This window comes from Chiloscyllium plagiosum, unplaced genomic scaffold (assembly GCF_037043375.1).
Source record: "Chiloscyllium plagiosum isolate Xiang-an unplaced genomic scaffold, Cpla_swu_hap1 HiC_scaffold_24, whole genome shotgun sequence".
In the NCBI taxonomy this organism is placed as follows: Eukaryota; Metazoa; Chordata; class Chondrichthyes; order Orectolobiformes; family Hemiscylliidae; genus Chiloscyllium; species Chiloscyllium plagiosum.
Window position 1 is genome coordinate 57794009 of NW_028270162.1, and position 27055 is coordinate 57821063.

Here is a 27055-nt window from a genome sequence, read left to right on the forward strand (position 1 = left end):
TGTGCTTTTTTTAGCTGCACACTTTATTGACACCAACTTCATAGGGACAATGCCCACTATGCAATAAAGAACCAAGCATTGCTGGTTAAGCAGAAGTCTGGTAATAAGGTTTGCTAAAAGGCAGCTTGACCTTTGTCGTTATCAAGGTCACTGAATGAAATATGAAAGGGGAGGACAATGAGACAGCTATATCTTGTCTATACGATTCTTGGATGGATGATCTTAGAGTCAAAAAGGGCCTAGGTGAGAGTCAAAACTTTCTGGAGCCTGAGGGAAAACATTTCATTAGTGTTTTGAAGACGTCAGCTTAACCTAAGAAAAACTATCGCAGGAGCAGGACCCAGAGCTCGGAATTCAGAAAAGGACAATAGACTCAGCTGAGTGACTCGAGCCTGGTCAGCTATTCTTCAGCAGTGCAAGGGTAATAGTTAGGTCTCAGTGGTGAGTCTGAGGCAGCTTTGTTTGTAACCTGCTATGTTTTTTTATACTATAGTATTAAACTGACTGATAAAGAAGTAGATTGCAGTAACAGTATAGGCTGTAATCATTCTGTTTGCTGATGTTGCTTTGGAGAAGGTGACAGATGACATCTGTTTGTGGGAGTCAGGGTTGAGAATCAAAGAGGATTAGTTTTAAATAATAGACATGAGAGACCTTGTAATTTAGTCTAGTTCTACTGAAGTTACTATATTATTAATTAATTGTCAAATCTTTTGTTTAAACTGTAAACTTGATGTCTGGTATTGATTATTCATAGTCTGGTACTGGTTTTTCAAAAGATTGGTTAGGAACCATTGTGGTCAGTTTTGAGGGTCATTGAGTATTATAATTTTGCTGTTGTGTATACAGAGATAGGGAGGCTGATTTGATTTGGTTATCTGTCTTTGTGTCAGAATGACATGGATTGCCAAAAGTTGGTCCTACTTCCTTAACTCTTTACTATGAATTATGATATCCCTAATGTTTCCAGAGTACCCCATTCCTTTATGGGAGCAAGCAATGATGAATTATGATTAACAATAATTCAAAATATTTAGTACATAAACTTGATAGAGGGAGAGAGAAAAAAGCAGACGGGGACTGAAAGGGATAACTGTAAGGACTCACTGAGCTGAAGAGCTCCCAGAATGATGAAACAATAACTAGATTCAAATACAGTGCAATTGTTGGCAATTTTTAAGGTTGTTAAAAAAGCTGCTCACAGTTGGTCTAAGGATGAAAGTGGTGTACATGATTCTTGATGTTTCATTAAAAAAATCACAGCAAGGCATAATATTACTGAGTTTGAAAAATATCACCACACCTTCACTGTCTCTAGGTTATAATCCTGAAATTCCTTAATAGTGAAATGGATGAACCTAATCTTTTGTAGCGGTTCAAGAAGGCAGCTCATCATGATTTCTCAAGAGCAGTTATGGATAAGCAATGAATACTGGCCTTCTGCTGTTCCCTACCCAAGATCAGATATTTTAAAAAATGAATAAAGCAAAGAGAAACATCAACCAAACAGCTTGACAAGCACAGAAGTTGTAAGAGGTCATTTGGCCAATTATTATGAAGCACAGAATTAAGGTAAAATAGGCATGAGAGAGAGAGAAAAGGAAAACCTGCAGTTGGAAAACACAAAACAATGTATAAGTGGTTCTGCAGTTGATTTCTTTGTAATCTGTTAGCATATTATTTACCTTGCTTGTCAAAATGAAATCTGAATTTTATTTTTCACTGAAACTTCGTAAGAAAGTTGGAAGAAAAATGAGTTATTATGTTAGATATGTTGTTAGAAAACTCTCCAGTGACTGATAGGGATGATATTAAGGATTGAGAGAGTAAATTGTTCTTCATGGATGTATAGATTAGATTAGATTAGATTACATTACATTACAATGTGGAAACAGGCCCTTCGGCCCAACAAGTCCACACCGACCCGCCGAAGCGCAACTCACCCATACCCCTACATTTACCCCTTACCTAACACTACGGGCAATTTAGCATGGCCAATTCACCTGACCCTGCACATCTTTGGACTGTGGGAGGAAACCGGAGCACCCGGAGGAAACCCACGCAGACACGGGGAGAACGTGCAAACTCCACACAGTCAGTCGCCTGAGGCGGGAATTGAACCCGGGTCTCTAGCGCTGTGAGGCTGCTAACCACTGTGCCACCGTGCCGCCCGTATTTGCTAGAAAAAACCTCTTTTAGAAATGATGCAACTGTCCTTTAGTGGTCAAAACAATGGCAGGTGAAATTTTAAAAATATCCAGTTGCACCTGGGAAGAAAATGTGAGCAATCTTTGTATTCTGAGTTGTATTGAAATACCAATGAACAAAGTTCAAATTCTATTTGTTCTAGTTCGAATTTGAAAAGGATCACCCCACGTTCACTATCTCTAGGTTATAATGCTGAAATTCCTTAATAGCAAAATGGATGTATTTATATCTTTTGTAGCTATTCAAGAAGCCAGCTAACTACCATTTCTCAGGAGTAATTAAGGATGAGCACTGAATACTGGCTTTGTGCTGTTCTGAACTCAAGATCAGATATTTTTAGAAAACGAATAAAGCAAGGAAAAATGAACCAAACGCTTCAACAACCACAGAAGTTGTAAGAAATCGTATGCATTCCTACATTGTGGTGATCAACCATACCTTGAGTATTGTTGCCATTTATGATGCTATAAATGGTCCCACCGTAATGCTATGACGCCACATTGGAACTCCAAAATGCTTATGGGGCTTTCAGTTCTTAATTCCAAAACTTTTTATTTTAATGGAAGACAACAACTATAGAGATTGGTTAATTAATGATCTCATAATGAAGACATTGAATTTTACATTAATTTGGAAGGAGAGCTGAGTGAGTCTTTTTGTTTAAATTTAAATAAGGGCACTTATAATGGCAAGGAAGTTGAATTGATTAGTGTGATTTGGCAAATTAAGTTAAAGGATAGATCAATAGAGATGCAGTGGCAAACATTTAAGGAGATATTTCAGAACATAAGCATAGGTATATTCTAAAAACTAAGAAAACTTCTAAGGGATTAACCCACTATGGGGATACTAGAAAGGTTAAAGATAATTTTGGACTTAAGAAATAGCAGAATTATGCAAAGACGGGGAGTACTAGCTCAGGAGTTGGAACAAAATATATATAAAAGCAAAGAATGACCAAAAAATTAAAAGGAAAAATTTCAAGGACAAGAGAAAGCTAGCCAAAACTATAAAAATACATAATTTCTATAAATATTTCAAGAAGAATCGTGTGCCCTACAAAAAGTGAGTCTGGAGAATTAATAAAGGAAAGTAAGGAAATGGCAGATCAATTGAACAGGTGCTTTGCATCAGTCTTCACTGTAAAGGATACAAGTAACATCTCAGAACCCACCATAGATCAAGAAATGGAAGACGGGGAGGAACTCAAGAAAAGTGATACTGAGTAAATTGTTAAGCGAGGATTGATAAGTACCCAGATCTTGGTGGATTTTCATTCTGGGGTCTTAAATGAAGTGGTTAGTGAGGTAGTTTGATGCATGGGTTTTAAGTTTTCAAAACTCCCTTGATCCAGGGAAAGTTCTTTCGGATTGCAAGATAAAAAATGTGAATGTTTTCCTCAAAAAGTGAGGGAAGCAGAAAGTTTCAGAAAGGAGCAACTGATGAGGAAAATGTAGGCCTGCATAACATATGGCGCTTCTCCCTCCCAAAGCGCAATTTTTAGACTCTGATGGCTTCAGTAGCACCTCCAAACCCACAAACTGTTCAGTTTAGAAAGGCAAAGTCACAAGGTGTATAACAACATCATATTTATTTGGACATATATCACCATTCGTTCATTATTACTGGGACAACAATGTATGTAGGTAGCATTGTTGGAGCTTTTTCTTCACCATTTGCTTTGCAGCAGTTCAAAGAGAAGACCTATCACTAGTTTTTCAGCAGCAGGAAATTATGGGCCAGTTAGCTTAACATCTATCCGCACATCAATGGAGCAAACCCAATGGACTGAATGGCCTAATTTTGCTCATATGTCTTATGGGCTCCCTCAAGTCCAAATTTAGTTTAATATTCAGAATTAGGTATAACTTGAAAGCAAGTGTAAACAAAAAAAAGGTAATTAAGATATCTACTATACTGAAACTGTATTTCTGCCTGACCGTTAGTTGTCAACCAGTTGCAACTAGTTGCCTAATTAGTTACTAATTAGTATTGCAGTAAGCTAAGTTTTAATAATCAACCTGTTAGAGATGTTATTATACACGTATAGAGTAGGTAGGACTTGAATCCAGTCCTCCCACTACCCTGCAAGAGGCCTTTCAATCTGAATTAATTTTTAACTTTTTAATACCTATTTTTTCTAATTGACCTGTTCAGAGATGTTACTGCACACCTGGAGCAGGTAGGACTTGAACCTGGGTCTCTTGGTCCAGGGATAGGGGTGTACCTCTGTACCACAAGAGGGCCCAGTAAGCTGAATTAATAAGTCAAACTTGAATGAGAATCATTTACAAGTTAACAGGATTGGCTACCACAAAGTGATTACAGAACTGAATACATCTTCAACAAGAGTGCAAAAAGGTTGGGGGGAGAAATAGTGTTCTTACTTCTACCCCAGGAGGCTCAAGTTCAAGTCTTCCCTTTAGAGGCAGTACTTTAAAGGCTGTACATTAGCATTGATGAAATAGTTGATTTGAAAATATCTGAACAGGAGTGCTAAAGTTAGAAAATTGTTAAGGTGCAAATCAGTGCAGTTGGGAATGGGTTTAATTTGACTAAATCAACAATTTAAGGTAATAGACCAATTAATCTGATAAAACAAAAAGTTGTGATTCAATTAAAAATAAGGAAGTAATAAAAAGTAAGGTCAGATAGGTAAAACAAGGCAGGTGTGTATGATAATGACAATATGTGGGAGTACCTGCAGCTCAAGGAACTTTGGTCAGAGCTAATACAAATATACAAACAAGGAGAAGGTCACCACCCTGAAAATGCCCCCTTAATCCCTACTACCTGTCTTCTGTTAGTTAATCCTCTTATCCATGCTAATATACTACCTCCAACCTCATTCTCTAAACGGCATATGTTCACTATTGCTTCTGTCTCTTTTTATTATACTAAAAGAAGCTTTTGTTGTCCGTCTCGATATTACTTGATTTACCTTCAAAGATTGTTCTCACCCTCTTTATATTTTTTAGTGTCTTTAGCTGTTTTTAAAAGCTTACCTAATCCTCAGGCTTGCAACTGATCTCTGCCGCATTGTATGTTCTTACTTACCATCTGATGCCATCATTAACATCTTGGTGGCGTTCTCTCCTTTTTTTGAATCCTCCTTCTTCACTGGGATATTTGTTGGCTGTGAGCCATGAACAATTTACTTAAATATCTGCCATTGTTCCTCAACTGTCTTTGCTGCTGAACCCTCCCCTCAGTCTACTGCAATCAGCTGTGTTCTTATTCCTTGGTAACTACCCTTAAGCATAGCTCACTTATTTCAAACCCAAATTCCTCCCTTTCAAATGGAGTGCTAAATTATGCCATGTTATGATCAAAGTTTGAGGAGACGTTTTACTGACACAATTTATGGAACCCACCACATTACACGTTACCAGTTCCAAAATAGCCTGATCCCTGATTGTATCCACAAGGTTTTGTTCTAGGAAACTATCCTGAATACACAATCCAAATTTTTCTGTATGGCACCTCTGCCAATCTGACTATCTGTATTGAGACATAGCAGAGAATTCCCATTTACACTAAATAGCATTCTGTTACTAATGCAGTTCTGTAGTCACTTTGAGCTCCACACTATTGTTTGGGTATTGGTTTACCTGTAACATGAATATGTTCTCCTTTTTGGGCATTTGCTGTTTTGATTGTAAAGGCAAACTCACTCCAGGTACAGAAAATCATGTATTTTCTTGCTTTTGTGTGTGTTACAACCATGAGAACAATGAACCTGCTAGGTATAGTTTCCTGATCAGGACTGTTTGGGACAATCATTGGAGCATGTTTGCTAGCCCTTTTCTCAAGCAAAGTGAGTAGAAATTAAGATGACTGCTCTGTCTTGGATTCCATTCCTGGAGAGCTACTTCTGCCCCAAATGTGAGAGTTTGGTAACCATCAGTCATAGAACGTAGAACATAGAAGAATACAGCGCAGTACAGGCCCTTCAGCCCTCGATGTTGTGCCGATCCAAGCCCACCCAAACTACACTAGCCCACTATCCTCCATATGCCTATCCAATGCCCGCTTAAATGCCCATAATGAGGGAGAGTCCACCACTGCTACTGGCAGGGCATTCCATGAACTCACGACTCGCTGAGTAAAGAACCTACCCCTAACATCTGTCCTATACCTACCCCCCCCTTAATTTAAAGCTATGCCCCCTTGTAATGGCTGACTCCATACATGGAAAAGGATTTTCACTGTCGACCCTATCTAAACCCCTAATCATCTTGTACACCCCTAAACCTTCTTTTCTCCAATGAAAACAGCCCCAAGTGCCTCAGCCTTTCCTCATACGATCTTTCTACCATACCAGGCAACATCCTGGTAAACCTCCTCTGCACCCGTTCCAGTGCCTCCACATCCTTCCTATAGTATGGCGACCAAAACTGCACACAATACTCCAGATGCGGCCGCACCAGAGTCTTATACAACTGCAACATGACCTCAGTACTCCGGAACTCAATTCCTCTACCAATAAAAGCCAGTACGCCATGTGCCTTCTTCATTGCACTATTTACCTGGGTGGCAACTTTCAAAGATCTGTGATAAGAGCAGATTTGTGACTGGTGACTTACAGATTCACAGCCCTTTTTGCCTTGTTCATCTGGTTAAATATGCTTTTGAGACCTTGAATTTTTTTTAAAAATAGCGTTTCACCCTCTGGATCTGCTCAAATCAACTTTTGGGGTTTTAGTAGGAACAACTTTGTTGGAGCGATAGGCTGTGAGCAGAGCTATAACTAATCTGCTGCTTTCCTGACATGCAAGGACCACTACCATTGGGAGGCTACTACTCATTGGAGCCCTTTGGGAAACAGAGGAGGAAATGTTAAATCCATGAATTGGTTTCACCATCAAGAACCGGAATGGGGGATACAAGATTGCGGAGATCTAACAGGCCTGCCTAACTGAGCTCTGCACCACAACTCAGGCGAAATAGTGCTTTTACCCTCCCCACCTAAGCTGTTTTGGAGAAAATCAATATTGGTAGAGGTGCAACATAGCTTTTTTTTCCAGCAAGGGAAGATGATGAGAGGCAAAGGATTAACAAAATCGCAACATGACATTCGCCTGCAGCATCGGACACATTGCGGCCACAGCATCAGCATCCTCTGAAACCCAGATAGATTCACCTGCTCAACAAGACTTGGCTGCAGAGTTCGTGAAGCTCTGGAAGATGATCAAAGAAAGTCTCACCAGGCTGGAACTGATCTCATTCATGCTACAGAAGCATGATCAGGAGCTGGAAGGACTCAGGAGGCGAGTGGAAGGGGTCAAGTGAGTGGATTGTGGCGTTGGTGACCATGGTCGAGTCCTCGGTGGAGCGGATCCAGGCCCTCGAGAAACAGGTACGGGCCTTAATAGAGCAAGTCCACAACCTCAATCTTAGAGGTCGAACAAAGAATATCCGGGTTGTCTGGCTGCTGGAGGGAGAGGAAGGCAAGCAGCCAACAGTTCGTTTGAAGACCAGTTGCCGCGATTTCTTGGCTGGGAAGCTGAGGCGGACCGAGTGCGGATTGACAGAGCTCACCAGGTTGTGGTGCACAGATCCAGTTCGGATCAGCACCCCCACCAGGTCCTAGAGCGATTCCAGTGCTGCAGGGACAAACAAATGGTGATGGAAGCCTCCTGTTTGCTGGGGAAGGATCCACTGGCCCTGATCTACAAAGGATCCAAGATTGTTTTTCCAGGACTTTTCTGTGGTTGTGATCTGGAAAAGGAAGTCCTTTGATGAGGTGAGGAAGAGACTGAAGGACCTTGATATTCAGTACTGTGAGATACCTGGCGGCGTCTGTTTCACCCATGGTGGGTGAAAAAGCAAAAACTTTCTGGACACTTGAAAATAAACCGGATGGTCTAAAGGGTTGTGGAGAATGATTTTTTTCTTTCCCTTTACCTTTTTGTGTACTTCTCATTTTTTATTACGGAAAGTGTTGTTGGACTTTTTCCAGTGTTAAGTGAGGTTAATGTATGGCTGGGAATGGGTGATGCCCTCTTTTTTAATTTCTTTGTCCATAATACCTGTTTTTCTCCTTTGCTTGAGTCTGGGGCGCACTCAAGCTAGAAGGAGCTATGGAGGTGTATGTGAATATTGTTAAGTGCCCCCTGTGGGCAGGGGGAACAGTCCCACATAAAGTGTCTCTTGTATTTTTGTATTTGGTTTAGTTTAATGTGTTGATTTTTAGTAGATGCAGCTTTTGAAAGTTCTGTTAAAGTAGTTTTAGTGTGAGTTTGTGTGTGTGTTTCCTAGGCTTGATGAGTCTTTATTTACTTAGCGTGTTGTAAGTGGGGTTCTTCCTCTTGGGAGTTCAAGGGTTGTAATTGACATGGCTAATTGTCTTAAATGGTGCACCTGGAATATTAAGGGGAGTCACTCGCCGGTCAACAGAAAAGAAGTACTCTTGAGTCTTCGGAAGAATAGGGTTGATATTGCCCTATTGCAGGAAGCCCACCTTGTTGATAAAGAACATCTAAAATTGCAGCAGGGTGGGTTTGATCAGGTGTTCTTTTCATCATTTAACACTAAGAGCAGGGGAGTGGCTATATTTGTTTGGAAGAATCTCCCACTTAAGTTACTAGGCCACGTTAAGGATGAGTATTGGTGGTTTGTAATCTTTAAAGCCTTTATACATGGTGAAGGGTATGGCATTCTAAATGTCTATTGTCCCCTGACTCACCTTAAATTCCTGGCAGATGCACTCTCCAAGTTGATTGATTGCCCTTGAAATGCAAATTACTACCATAGAGGGAGATTTTAATCATCCCATGGACCCTACGGTAGATAGAATGCCCAAGTGCCCCCCCCCCCAAAACCTCTCCGCAATCTAAACAACTGGTTGACTTGTGTATGTAATTGGGAGATGTCTCCACCCTACAAGTAGGGACTTCACCTTTTTTTTTCCTAATCCACATAAGTGTCATACTAGGATTGGTCTTATCCTAGCCCCCCCGCTTTTCTGGATTTGGTGACATTCTGTACAATTGGAAATATTGCCATTTTCGATGAGGCAGCAGTATATTTGGAGGTCAAGATTAAGGGAAATGGAACAGGCTCACGGCACTGGCAAATGAGTGGATCCCTTTATTCTCAAGGACAGTAAGTTTATTGAGTGCTTCTCGAATGAGTTCAAAGCATTCTTGGTCATTAATTTAGGTACGGCTAGCAACCCATCTATACTCTGGGAGACTGCAAAGGCCTGTGCTAGGGGCTTAGTTACCTCTCACTCGGCCAGTCGGAAACGACAGTTAGGAGAGCAGCAGCGTCTGCTGGAGGCATACCTGAAGGCAGCCGAGACAGCATGCTTTGATAGGACATTGGTGACTAAATTACAGCGGGTTATAGTTCTCCAGGTTAGTTTGAACTCCATGCTCACTCAGACAGCGAAGAGAGAACTCTCTTTTACGAAACAAAGGTTGTTTGAACATAGTGATAGGCCGTGCAAATACCTGGCATATCTGGCCACGAAAAGGACCCCGCCTCCTCCACCAAATCTATTCTATCAGTCAGGGAAAGCACTGGGATTCCGACTTGTGACTCTAAAATGATCAATGCTGCATTTCAGTGAGATTACTCTGAATTATACCAGTTGGAATGCTGTGAGGATAGATTGACTAAGATGGAATCTGTTTTAAGAACCTCGACCTTCCAGGTGTGACCTCTGAACAGGTATTTCTCCTTAACAGTGCAAGGGATGCAGGAGGCAGTAAAACAGCTCCAAAGTGGAAAGGCATCCGGCCCTGATGTCTCCCTAGTGAATTCTACAAAATTTATAAATATATTGTCAGGGCTGATGCTGGACATTTACAACTACTCATACAGTCATGACTGCCTCCCGCCATCCCTGAGAGAGGCTAAAATTTCTCTTATCCTCAAGAAAGGGAAGACCCCAGAGGACTGTTTTTCATATAGGCCCATCTCACTTCTAAATTTAGACTTTAAAATTTTGTCCAAGACCCTTGCTTAAGATTAGAGAAGGTGTAGCACTCTATTGTTATGGAGGACCAGATGGATTTTATAAAGGGCCGCAGATCCTCCAACAATATTAGATTACTGAATATGGTCCAAGCGTGTCAGCAGGGATCGGTTCAGGGATTAATGACCTCCTTAGACGCAGAGAAGACATTTGATAGGGTGGAGTGGCCATATTTTTTTTACACCCTGGAACAGTTTGGTCTAGGTGAGGGGAATACCTGACACTGAGGGTAAATCACAATTTCCTTTTAAATGGTTGCAGGGGGTTTTCATTACTTAGCCATTTTTGTTTTTCCCAATTTCGATCAGTTATTTAAGGCTAATTTTATTCACTAGCTTAACAAGATTGAACAAGATCTTCAATGATGGGAGGCCTTTCCAATATCTTGGTTAGGTCGAATAGTCTTCATTAAAATGAATGTCCCTCCTGATTTGCTATATCCCATGTGAGTATGGTCCCTCTGATATTTTTTCCCCAGGCAAACATTGCAGAGACTTACTGGCTGGTTTAGTTTTTTTATTTGGCATCACCAGCAGCTCCTCATTACGCTCACCAAATTGCACCTCCCCCAAGGGCTTCGAGGAGTAGACTTCCCATAGAACATAGAACAATACAGTGCAGAATAGGCCCTTCGGCCCTCGATGTTGTGACGATCTGTGAACTATTCTCAGCTTGTCCCCCTACACTATCCCATTAACATCCATGTGTTTATCCAAAGATTGTTTAAATCTCCGTAATGTGGCTGAGTTGACTACATTGGCAGGTAGCCCTACCACTCTCTGAGTAAAGAACCTGCCTCTGACATCTGTCTTAAATCTATCACCCCTCAATTTGTAGTTATGCCCCCTTGTACAAGCTGACATAATCATCCTAGGAAAAAGACTTTCACTGTCTACCCTAGCTAATCCTCTGATCGTCTTGTATGTCTCTATCAAATCTCCTCTTAGCCTTCTTCTTTCCAATGAGAACAGACCCAAGTCTCTCAGCCCTTCTTCATAAGACCTTCTCTCCAGACCAGGCAACATTCTGGTAAATCTCCTCTGCACCTTTTCCAATGCTTCCACATCCTTCCCAAAATATGGTGACCAGAACTGTACACAATATTCCAAGTGTGGCCACACTAGCATTTTGTACAGTTGAAGCACAATATTGCAGCTCCAGAACTCAATTCCTCTACCAATGAAACTTAACACACCAAATGCCTTTTAACAGCACTATCAACCTGGGTGGCAACTTTCAGGGATCTATGTACATGGACTCTAAGATCCCTCTGCATATCCACACTACCAAGAATCTTTCCATTGACCCAGTACTCTGCCTTCCTGTTGTTCTTCCCAAGGTGCATCACCTCACACTTAGCTGTACTGAACTCCACCTAAGAGATACCATCTTCTGTCTTTTGTGAGTGATTGGGCTTGTGAGGATCCGATGTCAATATGGTTGGATATAGAAACCTCTCAGACAAAGTGCCCTCTTACTTGCATGTTCTTTATGGATAAGATGAGGACAGTTGCGGAATACTGTCAGAATCCAGTCATGAAGGGCAATGCAACAGAGTCAGGGCAATATATCTAAAACCTCTTTCCTCACCCCTGTAGTTGGTATACCGGGATTCTGGCCAGGGATAATGGGTATTGGGTTTAAATTTTGGGCAGCTAGGGACGTCTCCTGTCTGGTGACTTGCTTGAGGATGAGATTGTGATGTACTTTGACCAAATAAGCCACAAGTATGGGTTATCTAGAAGAAACATTTTTTGTTTTTTCCAGGTGAGGGACTTTATCCAAAAATGAACTACCTTACGATCTGTAGGGTTTTGACCAACCTCTACAGATTCGACACAGCGAAGAGGGTGCTTTATGCCAAGAGCACTCTCTTGGTTAGTACTCTCTATCGTTTACTGGGAGGTGGTTCCTCGAATAATATTGAGAAACTATGTGAAGTCTGGGAGAAAGTGTTAGGAGTTAGATCTCCTCCAAGTCATGGGAGGACATTTGTGAGAATGTGAGAAAGATCTTGATCTGTAACAGGACACCTGCCATACAGTTGAACATTCTTCATCGGGTCCATCTGGCCCCAGATCATCTTTCGAAATTTAAGGTGGGAGTATCCTCAGGGTGCCCCAAGTGTAAAATAAGTACTGGTACACTTATGCACTGTCTGTGCTCCACAAGCTTCATAAGTACAGGAGTGCTATGGTAGGAGTGATCAAGGAAGTCTTGGGGACCGAAGTTAAGATGATCTCGATCTCTCTTCTTCTGGGCCGGTCCAACTTACCCGCTCTAGATATGCATGGGAAAAAGCATTTTAATATCCTCACTTTCTGTATGAGGAATGATATTCTGATGTGCTGTGTCCGAAAACCCCTCCGATCTGTCAGGTTGGCATAAGTTAGTCATGGAACACATCCCCTTCTCCTCTCCCCGGACTTTCTCACATGTACACCAAAAAACTGCAAATTTTTATGAAACATGACAGCAATATTCTACAGGTCTGCTTGCTGGACCAGCAACCAAGACAAATTGGCATTAAGACACCGGTTGAATCAAAGTTGGATGCAACTAGACCAGCTGAAAGGCATAATGAAAACTGAAAAATCAAATGCCAACATTCTCCTTACAAGATGATTGGAACTTGGCTTAGCCTTTCATAACATACTTTAGGCTCTTGTGAGTAACTGGTGAGGAAAGTGAAGGCTTGAATCACAAAGTTTCTCCCTCCTAAGGTGCCATTTGGAGACTCACCTAAGTGATTTTAGCAGCACCTCCAAACCCACAACACTGTTCAGTCTAGAAAGACACAATCAGAAGGTGTATGATGTCATCATACTTATTTACTAGTACATATATTTCCATTCCTTCATTATTGCTGGGTCAAAATTGTACCTAGTAGCATTGTTGGAGTTCCTTCTTCATCATACAGTTTGCAGTAGTTCAAGGAGAAGGCTCATCACTTGTTTTTCAGCAGCAATAAGTGCCAGGCTTACCAACAATTTCTTAGAATTGATCAAAAAAATCCTGCTACTTGATTATGTATTGATGTGCCCCGAGGTTCTGTGTCTTGTGCATGTATTTAAGAAAATGTTGTTCAAAAACAAAATCGTCTTATATTTCAATACTTTGCTAATTTTGATGTTTTCATTTACAGACCGGATCACTTGAATGGCCACATTAAGCAGGTTCACACTGCAGAGAGACCCTTTAAATGTCAGGTGAGTTCACCTTTTAGTTTGCAAAGCCTTATGTGTGGAATTGATCTGTCTAAGGGCAGATCTTCTACTCATTGCTCAACATTTTGCAGTTCTACAGTTTCCTCATCAGCTGCTTGTAAGACCCTCTAATGTTTCACTTTAGTGACCAAGGTGACTAGGCTGAAGATTCCATGCTGCAGTTTCCAGTTGCCTTTCTCGTTTGCATAAAGGAAACACTAGTTCTCTACTTGAAGGATTATCTGCCTGTAAGCATCTGTTATCTAGCTCATCAACCATCATCATCAAAAAAATTGATAGTTGCACCGTTGACTGTGGCTTGTAATCCTGCTCATGGGACCCTTACCTGGAGTTAGTGACTCTCAAAGAGCAAGGATGATTGTCCTGTGAGCCCCAAGTGAGCTTCCCCAGACATAATGAATGTTGGTAACTCCACGCCTTTTTCTGTAGCATGAGCTGCCTCTGCAGTAATTTGATGGGAAGAGTTTTGTCGAAAGCGTGGTCCTGTCTTCATTCATTATCGACCCATTAGAAACGACTGGATAATAATTATGTGTAGGAGCTCTAATTAACATTAACTTTTTCTGACTCAAGGACACTTCAGATTAATTCCAGCAATTTTACTAAATCGAAAACACAAGAACTGTGGATACTGTAAATCAGAAACAAAAACAATTTGCTGAAAAATTCAGCAGGTCTGGCAGCATCTTTGAAGAGGAATCAGAGTTAATATTTCGGGTCCAACTCTATAAATGCTGCCAGACCTGATAAGCTTTTCCAGCATTTTTTGGTTCCAGCAATTTTACTGCTGTTTTACCAAGCAGTAATACAATCTGTAAATGGTTATTTGAAATTATACTATTCAAAAGATTAAAAAGAAATTGCGTTTGTTTTAGCATCTTTGAGAAGTGTCAAATATCTTAGTGATTTACAGCTAATGAGGTAGTTTTGATGTGTTGTCACCATGGTAAGAGAGCAACTAATATGTAATCAGCAAGCTCCCACACAGTAGAGTGATAATGATCCAATAATCAGTTTTTAAGCTATTGATTGGGGGATAAATGTTGATTAATACTCCCTTCTTCAAAATAATGTCACAGGCTCTTTTATGTCCAATCATTTATCTCTTTTAATGGGAGATGGTAGCATAGTGATATTATCACTGGGCTAGGCAGGGGTTCAGACCCCATGGCGTCTTCTCATGTAACCACAGAAGGTGTAACACCTGCCTGTTCATCTCCTCCCTGTTCACCATCCAAGGTATGAAACAGTCTTTACAGGTGAAGAAGTATTTCACCTGTACCTCATCCAATCTGGTCTGTTGCATTCGCTGCATCAATATGGCTCCACTCTACATTGGAGAAACCAAACGCGTACTAGGTGACTGCTTGCAAAACGCCTCCAGTCTGTGTGCAAGCATGACTCTGACTTTCCTGTAGCCAGTCATTTTAACACCGCATCCTGCTCACATGCCCACTTGTCTCTCCTCAGCATGCCGTAGTATTCCAGCGAATCACACCAAAAACTGGAGGAATTGCATCTCTCAGACTAGGCACTTTACAATGTCTGGATTTCATGTTGAGTTCAGCATCTTCAGATTGTGAACTCGCTCCCATTTCTTTTCTTTCATTTAACTTTATTTGTATACTCTATCACCATGTCCTCTCTCCCCTCCCCTCACTTCAGTGACTCCATCTGTTCTTTCCAGTTTGGCAATTGGAAACGCCACTGTTCTGCCGTTCTGACATTCTGACCACTCAGTCTGCACGATCAACAGCCTCTCTTCCCCCAGCTCTCCGCACTTCCACACTATTGTATAAATGCAGCCCCCTCTGCACTTCACATGAAAAATCATCTGGACTTGAAAGGTTAGCTTGTTCTCTCATCACGGATGCTGCCTGACTAGTTCATAAATCTCGAATTAAAATCCACTCTGAGTAGTCCTGATATAGCACAATGTCAAAAAAAAGTCACCTGGTTCATTTATGTCCATTAGGGAAGGAAATATGGGGAGGCAATGCCCTAGTGGTATTATTATTGGAGCGTTAATCCAGAGATGCAGATAACATCCTGTGGGCGGCACGGTGGCACAGTGGTTAGCACTGCTGCCTCACAGCGCCAGAGACCCGGGTTCAATTCCCGCCTCAGGTGACTGACTGTGTGGAGTTTGCACGTTCTCCCCGTGTGTGTGTGGGTTTCCTCCGGGTGCTCCGGTTTCCTCCCACAGTCCAAAGATGTGCAGGGTCAGGTGAATTGGCCATACTAAATTGCCCATAGTGTTAGGTAAGGGGTAAATATAGGGTTATGGGGTGGGTTTCGCTTCGGCGGGTCGGTGTGGACTTGTTGGGCTGAAGGGCCTGTTTCCACACTGTAATCTAATCTAAAAAAAAAATCTAATCTAATCATCCTGGGGACTTGGGTTCAAATCCAGCTCGGCAGTTGGTGCACTCTGAATTCAATAAATATCTGGAATTAAGAGTCTGGTGATGACCATGAATCCATTCTCGATTGTTGGGAAAACCCATCTGATTCACTTATGTCCTTTAGGGAAGGAATCTGCCATCCTTACCTGGTCTGGTCTGATTGTGAATTCAGATCCATAGCAATGTGATTGACTCTTAACTGCCCTGTAGGCAATTAGGGATGGGCAGTAAATGCTGGCTTTGCCAGCGACATCCTCATCCTGAGAGAGAACTTTTTAAAAATGTGTTATGCTGACCTGGATTGGCCTCTACATGACTTCAACATGACTCAGCAAAGTGATTGACTCTTTATTACCTTTTTTATTACTCAGTTGTATTAAACTACTACAAGGCCTAAGGAAGATAATTGGGTAGACTGCCCAACCTCAAACTACAATGGCAAAGCAGCCCTGTCAACCCTACAAAGTTCTTAGTAACATCTTGATATCTGTGCCAAGATTTGGGAGAGCTGCCTCTCAGACAAGAAAAGCAACAGCCTGGCATAAGTCCTAATCACAGAATCAGACTTTAGAAACTCCTAAACGTGACCATGACCAAATATATAGACTTTGGACTTAAAACGCCAACTCCATTTCTTTCTCTACAGGTGCTACCAGATCAGTTTCTACAGTGCTTTTTTATTATGCTTCTAGCATTTTGAGCACTTTGATTAGAGCTTTCAACATCAACTGTGAATCCTATGATCTCATGGGATCTAGTCAAACAAGAGCAAGGAAACCTGCAGGCTACCACTGGATGCACATCTCGGCTAATGAATAAGTATTTCTCCATGTTGAACACTACTTGGAAGAAGTAATAAACATGCAAGAGCACAGAATATATTCTGGTTAGGGAACTTCACTGACCATCACCAAGAATGACTTGCTAGCACCATACAGACTGAACTGGCTGTGTCCTAAAGAGTCTAGGTCTGTATCAGGTGTTGAGGGAACCAACTAGAGGGAAGAAAACCTACCTGATATTGTCCTCATCAATCTGCCTATCATAGATGCCATGGTAGTACAAGTGTATCTACGTAATCATTGTGACACCAAGTTGTGTGTCTGTGTTGTGTGGCACCATCACTATCCTAAATGGGATAGATTTCAAGTAGATCTAGCAATTCAAAACTGAGCATCCAGAGGCACTGTGGGACTGGACACCTAAAAAGAAACCAGAATTGCATAACATCCACTCAGGATGGGGTAATGATTTTCTGTTCACAATTGTAAAACATTTGCTTTGTATGTCACCAAAGTGTGTCAATAAGTAAAAAAAAAAAAGAGGAATATGGGATAACAGCACATACCACATTCAAGGATAGTTTTATCTCAAGCAGCACGCCTTCCTCAAAGAAAACTATTGAGTAGATAGCTGTTTTGAAGGCTCAACAGGATTTTTTTCTAAACTAGCACCAAAGCCTAAGGCCTGCACTGAAGCATCATTTCATATGTGCCATCTTCTGGCAAAACATGATCATTTGTAGTTGGCGAAGTAATTAAAAAAGTACTGGCTGTGGCAGTTGACTCTTTATTCAGAGACTTTAAGAACATTGAAGGAATAACAACAACAATTCAAAGCATGTTACTTGGTAATTCCACAGTTGCAAGCTGAGTGGATGTTTTGTCCAAAGATGTCTTTCAGCAACTACAAGAGGACCTGAAGGAGTGTGAATGCGCCTCACTGCAGTCAATTAATTGATCAACGTGATGGACATGGCCCAGATACTTATTTTCGTGTGCATGGGATTTAAAGGCATAACTAAAGATGATTTTCTCACTTTTGTCTGTGAGAGACAGACAAAGGATGAGGATCTCTGCAACAAATTCAGAAGGTAGTTGTTTGAGAAAAGCATTCCAATCAAGAAATTGACTTGCATCGCACCTGATAACGTACCAGCCACCTTTGGCACAAATGCAGGCTTTGTTGGAGAAATGACCCTCTTTTGCCAATTACCATTGTTTAATCCACCAGTAAGCGTTATTGAGTAAAGTATGGACTTTTCTTATGCATTGAAAATTGTTATTAAGATTGTAAATCAGATTCATCCAAAAACTTTTCACCACTGCTTGTTTGAATTCTTATTACATAAGACCACTAAATCGTAAGAATTAGAAACAGGAGTAAGCTATTGTGGACTGCAAAATCATTCAATAGGATTATGGCTGATTCGAAATTCCTCCTATCTACTTTCCTGCATTTCACTTCATAAACTTGATGCAACTAATGGTGAACTAATCCTCTAGGCTGTTGTGAGGTGCTTAAGTCAAAAGAAGATCCTTCAAAGATTTTCTTTTTAGATCTGATGCCTGAAATAGCCATTGTTCTTAAATCAAGGAAAAATCTGCACTGAAGTGTCAGACAATGCATGGTTGTTTGACTTTGGATTCCTTACAGATATAATGTCAAAACTGAATGAGCTCAACTCTTAACTGCAGGAAAAGGACATAGACAAAGCAAATATGCTGCAGCATTTCAAGTCTGAACAAAATGTGCAAAAAATCAAAGGCAAAGGTAAACGATCCCACCCAAAAAATTGTCTGTGCACACTTAAGGAAGTTACAAGAGGAATTCAACATGTGATCTCAGAAATTAAATGCTGGAACAAAATGTTTGGTCAAATCTATTTCCTCAAGTAGACATTGGTGCATTGGCTATCAATTCCATCAGGTATCTAAGCATTGGAGTTGTCACAGAGAAAATTACTATTTGTAATGATTCTGAACTGAAAGCCACACCAACGGATTCGTAAACTGGGGATTTGTAAACAGAGAAAAATACCTGCTTCTATCATCCTGGTGCTTTTAAAACTTAAGAGTTAAGTGGACTAAAAGTAAAACCACATTCTCCCAAGTGAAGAGAATCCAGTCCCAAGCATTACAGTCATCTCACATCCATTTGACATACTATATATGACTAGCAGTCTTAAGCTGCAATTGACAGATAATGTGCAATCATAGGTATTACACTGAGACTTGATGATTAGAGGACGTATATATACACACTTGGTTTTAGTTTTATCTAGCACTAAAAATAAATTGTTTATTGTATATCTTCTTTGTGATAGATGATGGGTTTTGCTTAAATTCAAAAAGTGATTATATGCTTCAGCAGAACCTAGAAGAACAAAGACAGCAGATACATGGGAACAGAATCAGCTGCAAAGCCCCCCCAAATCACAACCTTCCTGACCTGGAAATGTAAGACTGTTCCTTCATTGTCACTGTGTTAAAAAATCTGATACTCCCTAGTAACATTGCAGGTGTATCAACATCACATGAACTGCAGCAGTTCGGAAGACAGCTCCACCACTACCTTCTCAGGGCAATTACAGATGGCCAAAAAGTTCTGACCTAGCCTGTGATGTCCATTGTCTGAAAAACAAATAAATAAAAGGTCCACCTGAGAGGACAGGTGGTGACTTGGTTTATGCCTCATCCAAAAGACTACACCTCTAGTTGCACTGCATTCCTCAGCATTGCATTGGAGTATTAGGCTTGATTTTTGTGCTCCGTTCCTGAAGTTGGCCTTGAACTCTCAATCTTCTGACTCAAAAGCAAAAGTGAGATTAACTGAGCCACAGCTGACACCACTGGTACTGTCAGGCTACCAGAATGATTTCCATTTTGTTCACATGTTCCTACAGACCTGCGAAGCTTCCTTTGCGACCAAAGACCGCCTGCGTTCGCATTTGACATGCCATGAGGAAAAAGTCCCCTGTCAAGTGTGTGGGAAATATCTACGTGCAGCTTATATGACTGATCATGTCAAAAAGCATAATGAAGGACCAAATAACATCTGCAACATCTGTAACAAAGGTAACTTTTAAAAAATAATCTAAAGATCAAGGTGTGCTGTTTACCTCTAAAGGTTGTTACAATAGAGATGACGTTTGAATCTGATATGTTTTACTCTGAGGAATTTGTCTTTAACTGCATAAAAATAATAAAGCCAGAATATAAAGGAGTCTAATTTGCATCAGGCTTAGTTGTGAAACATTTTTATGGTAAAGTTGAAAAAGGCAACTAAATATTTTAGTACTTTGAAAGATGTTATTAACTTCTATGTAATTAAGCAGTAAGTTTAGCATGAGCCTGGCCTTGTGGAAAATATGCAGTACTAAGTGTCACATATGCAACTTATTGATCATGCTTTAACCTAATTACCTCAAAAATGCATTTGGAAATTATGGTTAACTGCACATTGATAGAAAATGTAGAAGATTTACCAGTAGATAAACAACTGCCAATGGGAAGACTGACAAATAGAATGGGAATCTATGATAGTAATCAAAAATGTGCTGAAATTGAGTTTGATTATATCCTTAAATACTTTGAGAATTTTGTTGAAAGTGTGGTGCTGGAAAAGCACAGCAGGTAAGGTGGCATCCGAGGAGCAGAAGAATCGATGTTTTGGGTTTATGCCCGAAACGTCGATTCTCCTGCTCTTCGGATGCTACCTGACCTGCTGTGCTTTTCCAGCACAACTCTGATCTCCAACAACTGCAGTCCTCACTTTCTTCTTTGAGAATTTTGTCAACAAATGGAGTGATTATAAACTGACTACTGTAGATTTACTGTTTTGTTTTTTTTTAAAAAAAGCTTACCTCTAAACTTAAACCTTGTTTTATTCTGTTGGATGTCAGAACAGCTGAGGGTGAAGGTAAAGATGTTTTCTGGAAGCTTTTTGAGAAGGCCACATGATTTTACTAAATCCAGTTAAATATCAAGAAATTTGAAACTAGGATTTGATTGATGACTTGTGGCTTAATCTATCCACTTCAGTTCTGAGCATCTGATCATTTAGTTTATTTAGCCTAAGACTTTTTTTTAACCTCGTACCCCATCATTTTAATCTGTCGATTTCATAGTAAAGTAAGTATTGATGATGGAAAATAGTAATGACGGTCTGTTTTCCTCCTCATTTTAGTTGATAAACGCAATACTGTACTATTCATTTGTACATGATGCAAGACTTACTTTATCCTACAAATATTCTGATTTATCCTAAAACACCCAAGATTACATCAGATTATTTTTCTTCAGATTTGTTCTTGTTTTGTTGTTCTTCTTCGTACATCACTCTTGCTGTTAAAATTGGAACAGAAGTTTCAGGTTGCATAGTTGCAAATGCTGTCTCCAAACCAACCAGTTCACGTTTTGTTCTTTGTGTTAGACTTGCATTTATTATATAAAGTTTTGCTTGACCACCAAACACATCAGTAATCTGTTTCTATGAATTTGATTAAGGGATAATTTGTTTTCAGGACACTGGGGGTATCTGCCTTAATTGATCAAGATAATGCTGTAGGATCTTTAAAATTGGATTTGCATATTGTTTGTTGGTGTATGAGAATATTTGAAAATGTTTCCCAATTGGCCCACACAGATCCTCTTTTTTTTTGAGTTCTGTGCCTGAAGGCAGTTCCTTGGCAATTATTCACTGCAGCTTAGCAGGTGTATCATAATTTTTCCTTAAGAGTGGATTGTGGAGACACATTCTAAGCCCATTCCAGCCAGAAGGAGGGAGGGTCAAACATCATACTGTTGACATTAATCTGATCCAGGCTGTAGCTATCTAGCTAACTGAACTAACCAGTCCCAAGATTCAGTTAGGACCATGACTTATTTTTTCTATATGTCAATCTGCTATCTGTCTTCTGTTCTATTAGTAGTGGTTGTTGATTTGCAGAGTGGTGAGCTGAAAATCTTGAATTTGCCATCTAATGGGAAGGCCTTTGAACACTCAGTTGCTCTCTAGTTTTATTTAGCTCAAGAATTTGTGCCAACTGTGTTCTTTTTGTGAAGAAAAATCAAAAGTCTCCAATTATCTCGCTCCTACAGGAAAAGTGCACAGTAGGTGGCAGGTAGGAGAAAGCAAATTGGATGGTTGATTCATGATTATTTTCTGGGCTTACCTAAACTTGAAATGCTGCTGTGTTTGGTGAAACTGATGTTTACCGACTGTCACTGTTTAGATTAGACTGCCATACAAGTGTACTCTATGACTGGTGTTGCTGCTTTTCTGCACGGTCTCCGTCTACAACACAACTTTTAACAAACTCATCCAGTGTGAGCAGACCCTTGGTCAGTCTCTCTTTTTTTCTCAGGGCTCGTTTTTTGCTATGTTCAGAACCAGAAGAATGGTATTAAATCTAAAAAGCAGCTTGGCTTCAACTTTATTTAATTTCATCACCAGTTTGACACCATAAGTTTACACAAAGAGAAACTTTTGGATATATTGCGAATTTACCATTACTTTGGGGGAAACGTGAGACTCTTACATCTCAAGTTCTGTATAGAGCCAATATGTGTTGTAAAACATCATAGTCTACCTCCCAGATCCCTGCTTATTTAGCTTTTATACCATAAGAATTGGTAATCTTTCTATGCTGAGTGATATTCACAATGCAACATTTTCTTTGGCATATCCCATGTTGGTTCAAATGTTCTCAGGTTATATATGAGAGTTTTAGGTGCAAAAGTCCATCTACATAACCATAACAATGCTTTCTGGCCCCAATCTAGAAGAGTGCTTCTATTTTGCCAATTTGATAACTTTTCTCTTTACAGTGTTAGCCATCATGTTGCCTTGGAATTACATTTATATTGAACCAATTCTGAGTGTGATAATATTTTTATCCAATAAATGATGCAAAGCATCTGATAGCTATAACCAGGATGCTCCAATATGAGAGTGATACAGTATTTCCAGTGTTTGAACAGTCAGTTTAGGACTTTTGAGAGAGGTTATTTAGATGATCATGCCAACAGTGATCCAATTTCAGAGGAAGCAAAGTTTCCAGATAAATCTGTTAAACTGAGGTTTATTTTGCAACACAAAAGAAATCAAGAATAAACCATGCAGTGTGGCATCCAGTTTAATGTTCTGCAAATACAAAATTAGCTAGTTGAGGCATTGCAAAGATCAGGTAAATCTCTTCTTATTTCATTTTTTTAAAATCCTTTTTTCATTTCTTGCTCATACATTTCGACTAATGCTTTAGTCAGAAGTATCAAACCACTGAAATCTCGACACTGAATCTCTGAACTAATGTGCATTCAGGCGTATTTGGATGGTGAGCAGTATAATGGGTTGATCTGAACCACTCCCCTCTAACTTTCTACTCGGAGGTGCAGTTTGACTTGGGACAGAAGGATTTGTTTGCCACAGTGCAAATCTGAGTTGAAATTCTGTGTTCAGAGTCAAGTAACTTAAATCAATGTGTGATGAATGTGAGACTTTCCTGTATTCCTTGAGAGTGTATATGATGTAGATTTAAAAGATTTAAACTTGTCAAAAACTTTGACAACTGATCAAGTTATACATTGCACTGCATTCATTCTGAGCCCTTTGATGACTGTGTGAAGTGAGTGAATGAATGAATGCAGAGCTGATAGGTAGACTAATGGTGACCATACAGCAAACCATTTTTCATTGTCATAAAAACCCTTCTGGTAAGCTTATGTCCTTTAGGGAAGGAAATCTACTGTCTTTCCCTGTCTGGCCTACATATGATTCCAGACCCACAACAATGTGATTGACACTCAATTGCCCTTCAGGCAATTAAGAATGGGCAAAAAGTTCTGGTCTCATCAGTAATGCCCTCAACCCATGAATGAATTTTGTTTTAAGCATGTGACCCCCTCCAATACCAACACCGTCACCATTACCTCAGTTCCACCAGTTTGATCTCATCCTTTTATTTTTGAAGACATTCACCAAATGGTGCTAAGGTCGTACAAGCACCGACTGCTTTCTGATATTCCAATGAACTGCCAGTTGTTAGTATGTGACCCTCTTCAGGCTATCTCACCATCACATGGTATTAATACTGGGGCTACTACTGCCTGAACAGTAAGTGAACGGAACTTCCGCCTTAGTGAGGCTTGCTGTCTTTTCAGCTGTTGAATCGGCAAAGAGAATAAATATTTAACATTTTTTTGGGGGGGGGGCATCTTTCTGCATGCTGTTGCTCGTGGCTGGCTGCTCTGGCGACTCGTTCATGTTCAGTAGTTCCTTTTCTGTTATTGGCTGTCAACTGTTGATGCTGAAAATGTGTTGCTGGAAAAGCGCAGCAGGTCAGGCAGCATCCAAGGAACAGGAGAATCGACATTTCGGGCATAAGCCCTTCTTCAGGAATGAGGAAAGAAGAAGGGCTTATGCCCAAAACGTTGATTCTCCTGTTCCTTGGATGCTGCCTGACCTGCTGCGCTTTTCCAGCAACACATTTTCAGCTCTGATCTCCAGCAGCTGCAGTCCTCACTTTCTCCTGTCAACTGTTGATGGCCTGTTCTGGGTAGTCAATCACTATAGGATTTCACTGTTTCTATTTGTGATTCAATTTATTAACTCTGTTACCACTGTATATTGTTCTTTGTCAGTATGTATCTTTTTTAATTTCATTTTTCTAGCTTTATTTCCTCCTTCTCTTGCTCATGTGTCTCCTATACTGCTGTAGTAAGAAATATTGCATTGTCAATTTTGCAGAGATCTCCACGCTGAATCTCTGAACTAATGTGCATTCGGGCATGTTTGGATGGTGAGCACTAGGATGGGTTGATCTTAACTACTCCACTCCACTTCAACTTTCCACTAAGAGTGTAGTTTGACCTGAGATGGAAGGATTTGTTTGCTTCAGTGGAAATCTGATTTGAAATTCTGTGTTCAGAGTCAAGCTTCTCAAACCAAAGTCCAGTTCTGTACTCTTGTAATTACTTAATGCCTCATGTTTACATTCTGTATACAGCCATGTACTGAATGATCAGGTAAACAAGACTTCTGACAGCATCCGCCTGTACTGATGTGTTGCAAAGACTAAGCAAAAACTACTGTAGTTAATTTCCTTTGAGGTTGACGTTGTATCTCCATTAAGTCCTCTCTATCCCATGCATTATACCAACAGGTAGCTCAGCTAAAATTGGAAACTATCTACCTCTGTCCACCAGACGTGGTTTCCACTAGGTGTTCCCTCTAGTTAGATATTCAAAAATATAAAGTTGATCTAAATTGGTAGACTAAAGGGCCATCCTTAACTTGGAGCTTTTTTTCACTTTTTCACAGTGAATGTAAATCCCTGGAACCAAACAATGATTTCCTCATTCACTGAGTTTAAGATGATTAATCCATCACTTAGAGTCTGTAGATGAGACATGTCTTTGTAATATGTAGCATTGTTTTGCATACTTCAAGTGTATTAGGCATTTGAATTCAGACCCTGTTGGTGGAAGTTGACAGCTTGTCCTGAACCTCTTTAGTAAGGGCCATCTCACTATGTAGTCCAAAGCCTGCCATTCAAGAGATATATTTAGCACAAGGAGCTTGTTAGTGGCTTCCTGTATTCCCCAATCCTGGATCCTTGGGATGTCTGCTGGTAGATCTTGCTCAGGAATGTTGCTTAAAGAGAAATTAAGTTAGAAAGCAAGCTTTCTTCACCCAATATCAGTTTGGGAAAGCATTTTACAAATTTTGGACTTTGCATGTCCAACCTTGACTCTTATCTGGATTGAATATTTGGGGCTGCAAAACACTGGTATATTAAAATGCTGATGATACATGTCCCATTTATGATGGTCTTGCTGAGACCAGCTTGAGGGTGATGGTACCACTAAATGTACCATAAAGCATGAGAATGTAATAGTTTGTAGTTCTCCCGCACTCCATATAATGCGCTAGTGCCAATATACTAAGCCTGGTGGCATCACTACTGTCTTTCTCTCCCAAGTCAAAACAGACTGCTTGATAAGTGTCACATTATACAGGGCGAAAATGAGAAGAGAGCTGCTCAGAAAAAAATGTGTTGGACATAAGCAGCCCCCCTAGAGATCAGACTGGTGGCATATTCTAATTTTAAATGTACGGGAGGCTTGGAAGAGTTTGGGTTTCATCTGACGGAGTGACAGAATCTCTTCTGTCTTTTTCCTCAGGTTTTTCTACTGCTTCCTACTTAAGGGTCCATATTAAAACCCACCATGGTGTCCCTCTGCCCAACTCGCACACCTCTGACCCTTGTGAAAGGCGATGCAAGCCCCAGCCTCAGATCACGATTCACAAGCAAACACAGAGCGGGGAGATGGCTTTTCACTTTGACAGAACACGCTCGTTACAAGGCAAGCCAACTGCCATCATTCTTTGTATTGTGTGAGTGGGCAGGTCCATGCAGAAGTAGTCATTGTTTGACTCAAATCCTACTGTAAATCTATACTGGTACCTGCTGAGGAATAAATGTTTTACCATGGAGATGCTGTTATCAGTGGTTAGATAAGAACTGTACAAGTATTAATCTGTGTGACGGGGAGTGATGGCACAGGTATGTATCTGAGTTCCCTTACCTGGTGCAATTATCAACTCCTACTGTCTGTTTTTAAGTGTGGCTTAATCTTATGAGCAGAGGAACAAAATATCCTTGAGAATAACTAACAAATAAAATTGCTATCTTTGTGTCTCTGGTTGGCTATAACACAACATTATAGAAGGTTGTTTTTTTTCTGGAGAATGACTGGAGCTAAAGAAACATCATTCAACAACTTGGGAAGAGGGTAACGAGAATTGTTGCTGACAAAATGCTAATGTAAATGGAGTGATTGATAATGGAATCTACACTGACATGATTGGAGACATCAGGCAAAACCAAGAGCGCAGTCATAGTCTAGACTATAGTAGTGTTAACAGACAGATTTATTCAAAGGAAACATTCATGACATTTGGGCAAAGGGCATGATATCTCCCACGCCATCCAATTTGGAGATTTCTGTGCTGTCCTATCTATCATCCTAATGCAGGATCCTGATATAGAATTTGCAGAAAGGCTAGCAACTTCTGAGGTCTATGCAATTTCATTTCTTCCCTCAATTTCTTTTTCTCTGTCAGCAGATATTACACAAAACCTGCAGCATCAAACATTCCCTGTTGTTCTTTGCCAGCCACACTTGCACATTTGAGTAGAGGCCTATGGATAGCATTGTAAGAGAGGTATTGTGGCTTTCGTCCCCTCCCCTGCCCTCCATGGTTGCAGGGATCTTTGTTGCACACCCACCCACTCACTGGGCATTGTAATGACAGTCAAATGTTAGGAAATATATGCATTCAAAATTACACGCTAAATCTTAGTGCTACACTAGGCAGTGTCTTTCCTAACTAATTGTCATAAATACTAACACTCTTAAAAGGGAATTATTTGCGCTCTTGCAGTATTC

At 40.4% G+C, this 27055-nt stretch overlaps 1 protein-coding gene across 2 annotated transcripts in view; it reads left to right on the forward strand.

Annotated features, from left to right (window-relative positions):
* Positions 1-27055, forward strand: part of patz1 (POZ/BTB and AT hook containing zinc finger 1) — a 67744-nt gene that overhangs the window by 23352 nt on the left and 17337 nt on the right. The window contains exons 2-4 of one of the 2 annotated variants that reach the window (XM_043716128.2): positions 13338-13401; positions 19507-19678; positions 25787-25969. In XM_043716128.2, coding sequence (XP_043572063.1) covers positions 13338-13401; positions 19507-19678; positions 25787-25969 — 419 coding nt within the window. The remainder of the gene's footprint in view (positions 1-13337; positions 13402-19506; positions 19679-25786; positions 25970-27055) is intronic. The other variant, XM_043716129.2, reaches the window with a different exon arrangement.